Raw genomic sequence first — 8,799 nt, 5'->3', positions numbered from 1 at the left:
CACTCTAGTATTACCTCCATTTTTTTCCAAAAGAGTGCCTCTTACCACTGCTATATCTCGCCCACCTTCTTCTAACCCATAGTAGAACCACAGCTCACCCATTTTAGCTCCTCACTCCCTCAAAACCATCACCATTTGCGTGGTTTACCTCTAATGAATGCAAATCAGGATCTCATCCTGACCCATGGTATCTGCTTCAGTGGTAATACCCGCAAGGGTTCATGTTCACCGATAGCTCTCTTATGCACCTGTTCAGATAGCCATAGACTGTTAAGAGTCGCTAAGGTTGCACCGCGCGAGGATAAGCTACCTAGGTAAAATTCACTCTTAAAAACCGGCTCGCAAAGGATGCGGGTTTATTAACCTCTCACCAAAGAGTTTATTAACTTCTCACGTTCCTTAGCGATGTGGGAACTAACGCAGACCCACTTCAATTATACCAACGCTTAACACAGACGCCATACCCACAAAGATTCCATTCTCAATCACATATGGAAAATATCTCCACCAGCTCATGCCTGAGGCTTGCTCATCCCCTTCGACGCCCAGCTAACAGCAGAGTGCTTATACACCTTCGTATACCCTTTGCTCTCATTTGGAGATCCAGCTATATCGTGGGTAAAAATTTTAGCTCTGTTGTTTCCTTTAGACAAAATACATCTAATGAGTTGATTTGTTGTTTTAAAAAATAGAATTTGCTAGTTTATGATTAAATGGGTATTGCTGGTTCTTGAAATTGGAGGCATAGCTCTATTATTCGTGGGTTCGGCATATATTGTTCAATTTATTAATTACTGGGCTTGAATATTTGGAGTAATGATCTATATCTCGTTGGTTCTGTTTCGAGTGTCCAAAAATCTGCCCTTCTTGATCGTTCTTTGGGTAGAGGCTCCTGTGTTTTGAATAGCATTTTTCAATAAAGAAAACATTATTGTTATATTTTTAAAGATTATCATTGAGTTTTTGCTAATGTTAAGGGTGGCATTTTGCTTGTTGAATTGGTACTGTAGAGAAAATTAGGCTGTAATTGATTCAATGAGATTGTGAGTATAAACTTGTTGCGTTAATTTGCTCAAGTCATTTATGCCTTTCAATGAGATTGTGAGTATAAACTTGTTACGTTAATTTGCTCAAGTCATTTATGCCTTTGTTTTTTCCCAGAAGCTAAAAGCATCTCAGAATATTTTTATGGGTAAAAAATCTCGATTTGGGTATTGATTTGAGTGTCATTCCATGGTTGCGAGAGTTGTGCTCTAACGTTGAGAATGTAATGAATATGATTTAGTTTTGCTATTGGGTATATAGTGATGTGTTCTAAGAGCTTCCATTTTGTTTCATGATAAATCTCCTTTTGGCTATATTGCATTTTCCACTCCTTTGATTCTTGTCTTGAGAATGAACTTTATTATGGGCATCTTTTGAATCATCTTCTGGAAATGTAGGATCTGTTTGTTATTTTATCTTGTTTTGTGCTTGATGGGTATGTATCCTAAGAAGGATATTCACCAGTTAAGAGTAATGATATACTTTATGTTTGGCTCATTACCCTCATATTTTTACTACATTATTAAAATTAATTAAATTTAATAAAGATAATTTTATATATATAACTTTTTAGTGGTTAAGAGCTACCCTTAAACTATTTTACTTAAATAGGGTACCACTTGGATTATCTTATTTAATAAAATTAATTTATTTATTTTATTTTATGAAAAATGAAAATCTTTTTTTGTAGTTAAAAACTCCTTGAACCACTTAAATAGGGAAACATCCTTTCAATTATCTAAATTATTAAAGATTAATGAAATAAAAATATTTTATAAAATTTAGTGAAGTCATTTTACAAAAACTCATTTTTATTTTAATTGTTTTGTAGGGGGTTTCTTTGAGTTGCCTAAAATAGAATTTTTCAATAAAATTAATTTGTGAAGCCTCCTTAAGTTGTTAAATTTACGTTTCAAAACCTTATCTTCTAAATATGGATCCCCTATAACTTTTTCTTTTAAAATCTAATTTCAGTAAAGTAAAATATATAAAGATAATTTGTTAAATGGAATAGTAATACAATGTATTTAAATTCAATCTTGTTAAATTAAGACCTTACTTGTAACATTGGACAACCTTTAGACAAGCACATTTCATTTATTGTATATGATGTTGGTGTTGAGAGAGAAAATGTATGAATAAATGTGTAAGTTAGAATAATAATATTTTGTGCAGATTGCATGTTCTGAAAATTGGAAAATGTCTACTCTTTAGGGAATTTCTGTCGAATTTTTTATAATTTATATATATATATATATATATATTTGATTTGGTCTGTATTAAGTCTCTTTTTGTATGATGTTTGATTTATGAATAATAAAATGTGTATATATACTTTTTAGTCTAATTGAATTAATAAGGGTTAAAATTATAGTTAATTAATGCCGATGATGAGGTTTTGATTTTAGTAATTGGGGTATCCACTAATGAGTCAAATTTTTTAGGCATTAATTGATATATTCTTTTTAAAAGAGGTACTAGATAAAAAAAATTAAAAATATTGGCTTGTATTAATTCAATTTTTACATAATTATTCAATTATGTTTAACATATGTATATATATTAGCTTATTTGAATTTATTTATACTAAGATTGTGGTTAATTATTACGTGATGAGACTTTAATTTTATTAAGTAGGGTACCTATTAATAGGTCAAATTATTTAGGCATCAATTGATGCATTTTTTCTAACAAGGTTACTGATTAAAAAAAAAAGTTTTTACTTGTATTTTTTTTTTTTCCTATAATTATGTTTAACTTATTGATAATAAAATGTATATATATAAGTTTAATTGATGAAATTTTGATTTTCTTAAGTTGAGTAGTTGCTAATGGGTCAACCTTTTTTAAACCATTAATTGACACATTTCATTTTTCACAATATGGCTAAACCTTCAAAAATTTATCCATTTTAATTTCTATACTTTACTTTTGCAAATAACTCAATGTCTATTTTTATTGTTTTCACACTCAATTTTTTAAATTTAATTAAAGTTAATTTTTTACTAAGGAATTTCTGACCCAACTTTATTTTTCTGTCAAATTACCTCTTAGATTTTTTTTAAAAAAAGTTAGAATTACAGTTCTCTCTTATAAAAATTCAAAATTTACAAAATTTACAAATTGTCAAATTTAAAAGTCTCTTTTATTTTTTCAAAACCATGTTATTTTAATTATTTTTTCATATGCTTTTTTTGAAATCAATATAAAAAAATGGCAACTTTTTGAGAATTAATAAAAAAATAAATAAAGTTAAAATTCATTTTAGGGTCATTTTACTTTTGTATTTGACTTACCATAATAGTAAAATATTTATATATTCATGGATTGATGTATTTTATTTATTTTTTGAACAAACACAATGAATTAATATTATAATTTAAATTCAATTTTAAGATTATTGGCGTTAATTTATTAAAGCACATTAATAAATCTACCTACTTTTTTAGGACGATTGTGGGATGCTCAACACTTTCTTTACATGTATATGTATACGTACTCCAAACCTAGATGGCAAATTTTTTTAACAATTTTCATTTCTATGAGAATTAGCTGGCACTGCAAAATTTATAACAACCCATAACCTAGAGATACAATTTTGTCACAAACTCAACTTCATAATCCTACTTAAAAATGCGGCGAAACCACCACATGATACTTTTTTACAATTTCCCCCTGTAAATAGATTAGCCTAAATTTTTGAGAAAGGTGGAAGTTTTGCCATCCCTCCTTCAAAGCCTCTGGTGACCAGAGTTAGAGCCTTACTTAATCTTCAAGAGCTTGTGTGTTGATTTGGGTAATGGAGTTTCTACTCTTCTATCTTCTTGCCTTGCATGAATTCCTGGCATGTTTCTCCTTAACTTTTGGCTCCACAGGCAGCGTGGTAAGGAAGAAGATTAGTATGCAGCGGCGTTCAATTTACAAGGGTTTAGCTTGTATGAGTTTGAGCTTTGCCTGTTGGGCCACTTAGTTGGGTTCGGACTCTCTTGTGTCAGGTCTATGGGCCGACTTCGCCACTGTAGTTGCTCATTGGGCTCTTTTAATGAAACTTTATCTTGGATATATAAAATAAATAAATAAAACCCTAAATTTTGAGTGCTTAGATTATAGAAAATATATTCTTCTTTCAATTCAAGAAAGAGTTAAATATAATTAAAAAAAAACATTTTAAATTTAAATTAATTATTTCAATAACAAAAATTAAAATAAATAATTTTCATTCACATTCCCAACATTAACAAAATGCCCAACACAAAATGAGGAAATCAATTATTAATTTTTTAATCATAAGCTGCCCTATTGAGCTTGATAGCGTGTACGTATATTGTCCCAAACAACATATTCACAGCAATAAACAGAAAAATAAAATAATAAAATAAAACTTCATATTATTTTCTATCAATCATATATATTTATATATTTATGTACTAAGTAAAAATTTTTATTTTTTAAAATTCTTTTTTATTTTTATTTACTTTCTCCACTGGAGCTTGTGTGTTTTTATCATCTTCATCTTCCATTACTGCATCATCGTCATCCTCTATCCAATCATATGACTTCATAGACTGTTGATAATATCGAACGGCCACAAACATCATAAACACTGCATAATAAATTATAGAAAATGAAATCGAATAATTAAATTAATTATTTTATTGAGTCAAAATTAGTTGAAATGACGAGGGTGTCCTCACCTGCCCAAACACGAGCAACCATTGAAGAGAGATTCCATATGAGGGTAAAGATGGCCAAAGCAACGGCTTTCTTGTGCGAGCATGACTCCCATGCATCTCGAAACCGTCGAATCCAAAATTTAGCTTCACGTCCATTTCATTACACAAACGTTAACGCTTCATATTTACTCCACTACTACGTAGTTCGTCACTTATTAAAATATAAACTAAAACTCAATAATCATGAAAGCATCTAAAGCCTAAGTTAATTAATAAATTCAAATTTTAAAATTTAACTTTGGATATTTTAATTTGAAAGGCTTCAATATTGTATTAGAAATTAAATTAGGACCTTCTTTAATTGGAGTAAATAAATTAAGAAAATAAAATTTTCTGTGAAACACAGAAAAAATTATTATTTGACTTGCATTATCAAATTAACTTTTCAGAAAGCAGAGCATTGGTTAGTGTCTATTTCTAATATTATCTTGACAATAAAATAAAATTAAAAACCAAGGTGATGAGAATCGGCAAAAGAGAACACAAAAGAGATGCTGTGATGGGTCCTAAATAAGCATCCGAGATTAGGGATAATTGAGATCATGATGGATGATGGATTTGGACTCATGTAGGACCCAACACATCTATATCTACATCTACACTATGGTAGGTGAACACGACCGTTGCAACTTAAAATACCAGAACAGAACCTGCCTCCCACTACCATGTCTATAGGGTAGGTAAGAAATGAAATTAACCTGAGGTGGTAGGCCCACCCAATGCCATGTTCCATCACCATGATGGGGTCCATGTTTGTTGGCGATAGATTAGATCAGCGAGTGAAAGCGTACATTAATTTCCATGGTCTAACGGTATAGTATAATAACTTAATCAAGAAAGCGACAAACAATGCAAGAAGACAAAATTGCAATAAATTGAAGAATTTACCGTAACCAGTTAACTGTGTGGAGTAGGAAGAGCAGACTTTTGGTACAGTAAAAGCCCCAAAAAAGCCTGAGCAACAAGCACAACCAAGCAAGTTTCAGATAAGAAGTGAAATAAAAAGGTGGTGTTGCAGGGAATTTAGCAGTTTCTGATCATTCCAAGTTTCAGATTATTTTCTTTTTTTTTTTTTTTTCATTTTATTTAGAGTGGAACTTCAACTTAAGCTCGAGACACATACCCAATTTGGCCATCTTCCAGATTGTTATGGAGCTGCCACACCTGGCGAGAACAAACAGCAGCACTGCCAACTGCCATTGTTACAGATCATCAAACTGTTTGTACCTTTCTCAAAATAAAATTAAATAAAATCAGGGAAAATACCTTCATTGTAGTAGCAGGATCCCCAGAAAACAGGGCTCTGATTTTCAACAAGCACTCATTCAAATATGGCAAAATCAATTTTAGTAACCAAATTGCCTCTTCTTCACCCAGCACATGCCTTGTATCTTCCATACACATGGCTCCCCTGCATTTATAATGTTCATGAAAAGAAAATTATGGCACTAATTTAATAGTCTTTTTTCTAATCTTAAATGCTTCATCATTGATATTGATTACCTGTAAATGAGTGATCTAGACAAGAAAATGGCAGCAAGATATACAAGACCCAGATAGGAAATCACAGAAATAAAGCTGTGCAAGAAATGATCAATCAGAGTACAGTTTTGAATAGAGGAACAGTAAACAAAAGAAGAATAGACAAATCAGAATTGAATTCAGTGTTTAGGATTTCTGAATCTGACCTAATATTGATATCTTTGGTATAGGAGGAAGAGATTATGATGAATGTTCCAATTCCAAAGACAAATGCAGATCTCGATATGTCTCTCCACATTACTAAATCCACTGGGGAAAAAAATGTGCCAAAGAATTTGAGAGAATTTCACTAAAGAAACTGACGCAAAAGAAAAGAGGGGATTCAACTTGTTCCAAGAAATAAAATCTCACCCAGATTTTGCAGTTTGTCATGAGTTTCTGGGAAACTCTGGGAGTGCTCATTTGCAACTGGAACTGCAAACAAAAAATTTGTGATGAAACAGTAAGACTCAACATTCCAAACAAAGAAAATAACTCAATGAACAATAAATCCCATTAAAATGAGGAGAAAAGGAATCCTTACTTGCTGTGGGTTTTGAAAGATTTTGGTAAATTGTTGCTCTCCTTAAAGGAGGAGGCTGTTTATTCAGTGTTGAAGAAATGGGCGCTGTTCTATTCCTAAATTGATAAACCCTTTTATCTTCAGTCGCCATTTTCTTGGGCTTCTGTTCTTCATTCGCTATTTTCTTGGGCTCATGCTCCGGTGATGCTTTTGTTTCCAGTTCCTTGGTCTTCTCTTCTGGTATGTTAATCTCCTTAACCTCAAGGTTCTTCTTCTCAATCTCAATCTCCATTTTCTCATCCATTTCTTCCTCATCCTCATCTCCATCTAATTTTTCATCCCCATCAATAACCGCATCATGATGATCATCTTCATTATCCACCAAGAGTTGAGGAGGTGATTTGATGAGTGCGCCATTGGCTTCACTGCTGGAAATGACCTTGTCTTGGCACACACCAAACACTTTGGAAGATTCCTCAGATCCAGCCTCCTCAATTTCAGGTGGACTCTTCTCAATTCTACTCACAGAATCTTCACTACCTTTAATCTGTGGTTCATCCACCGCTTTCTCAGGCTCTGATTTTACTTTCCTTAACTGAATTGAATCCCTCTCAATCCCACTATCAACTGCAACATCTTTACCAGAACGATTTGCAGCATTAACTGAATCTGACTTCGATTTCCTCAATTGGGCACCAGATTCACCAACTTCTTTTATATCAGATCTTGTTTTTCTTATCTGAACTGGGCTTCTCTCATTTCCATCGGCAGAAACACCAATCTCCCTATTTACCTCAGATCTTCCTTTCTTGCTTTGAATTGGGCTTTTATCAATTCCATCGACTGACACACTTAGCTCTTTAATTCCTTCAGATCTTCCTCTTCTAGCTGGAATTGAGCTTTTCCTGCTTCCATCAGCGGAAACACTCAACTCTTTACACTGTTCCTCACAATTCTTGAGTAGTGGTGGTTCAGTTTTCCCTTTAGCTGCCTGAATTGGGCCATCAGTACTGTCAGACTTCCAACTCTTTCTCTTGGCAGTACTGGCCAATGTAGTACCAGATTGGCCTCTCTTGAGATACCTTCTTGAAGCATCAGCAGTGCCAGTCTCTTCAGGATTTCCATCTCCATTGACCACCTTGTTACCATTACCACATTTGACTTCATCAAGCTTCATTCTGGTCTCCCAGACAGAGCCTGCAACCACACTTTTAACCCCAGCTCTTCTCCGACTGACATCCATTGTTTCCATTTTACTCTATGTACTGTCTCTGTCTCTCTCTCTCTCCCTCTCCACTTTCTTTCTTTCTGGTAATTGAGTACTACTGGGACATGGTTGTTAATAATAATGGATAACAGTCTTTAAGCTCAAGAAATGGCTGTTGGTGATGATGGGAAAGACGCTCTCTTTTGCTTTGCAAAGTAACAGAGAGAGAGAGAGAGAGAGAGAGAGAGGTTCGTTAGATGTTTCTCTGCTCTGCATTAAATTTTCACAAGAAAATCTGGTGGGGTTGGGAGGATGATATATGTATAATTTTTTTTCTTGTTCTAGAGTATTTATTACTTAACCTTTTTGTCAAAGGATCTGTGTAATCACTGTAACCGAGGCCGTCCTCGAAGTCATTAGCGTCACATGCAATGCAAGTGAAGAAGCTGCCTGAATTTTGAGTTTTTTATTATTATTATTATTATTATTACTTTCTCTGAAGCCAAAGGCAATGGACACATGGTGTTAAAAACTGCAATTTTTGCGTTGCAGAAGCAGGACTTGTGCCAGCCAAACCATGCACTTACGCAATACAAGCCCCATGCCTGTCCACCGATCCGATTCGGACCAATTTTAGACGGAACCGATAATTCAAGACTTATCAAGTAATAAATTGAAATTGAATTAGTTAACCACGATTTTTGTCTATTTTAATTTCTAGTTAATTCAGATTTAATTTTGCTTCGATTTTATTTTAATTTTAATTAATT

The 8,799-nt window shown here is 33.0% G+C and overlaps 1 protein-coding gene across 2 annotated transcripts; it reads right to left on the bottom strand.

The window, feature by feature from the left end:
• Nucleotides 1-4,288: 4,288 nt before the first annotated feature.
• Nucleotides 4,289-8,280, bottom strand: LOC110656697 (reticulon-like protein B21). Of its 2 annotated transcripts, XM_058142615.1 has the most exons (9): nucleotides 6,844-8,280; nucleotides 6,672-6,734; nucleotides 6,467-6,569; nucleotides 6,282-6,356; nucleotides 6,045-6,189; nucleotides 5,902-5,971; nucleotides 5,667-5,732; nucleotides 4,740-4,862; nucleotides 4,289-4,648 (listed from the first exon to the last, which is right to left on the bottom strand). In XM_058142615.1, the coding sequence occupies exons 1-9, from the start codon at nucleotides 8,072-8,074 to the stop codon at nucleotides 4,494-4,496; spliced, it is 2,031 nt and encodes a 676-aa protein (XP_057998598.1). In that variant the 5' UTR covers nucleotides 8,075-8,280; the 3' UTR covers nucleotides 4,289-4,493. The 2 variants fall into 2 exon arrangements, 1 of the variants encoding a protein (XP_057998598.1); XR_009146992.1 differs by lacking the exon at nucleotides 4,289-4,648 and having other exon boundaries at nucleotides 4,784-4,862; nucleotides 5,902-5,964; nucleotides 6,844-8,279.
• Between the last annotated feature and the right edge of the window lie 519 nt (nucleotides 8,281-8,799).

Source organism: Hevea brasiliensis, unplaced genomic scaffold, assembly GCF_030052815.1.
Source record: "Hevea brasiliensis isolate MT/VB/25A 57/8 unplaced genomic scaffold, ASM3005281v1 Scaf594, whole genome shotgun sequence".
Taxonomy (NCBI): domain Eukaryota; kingdom Viridiplantae; phylum Streptophyta; class Magnoliopsida; order Malpighiales; family Euphorbiaceae; genus Hevea; species Hevea brasiliensis.
This window is presented reverse-complemented; position numbering and strand designations above follow the sequence as displayed.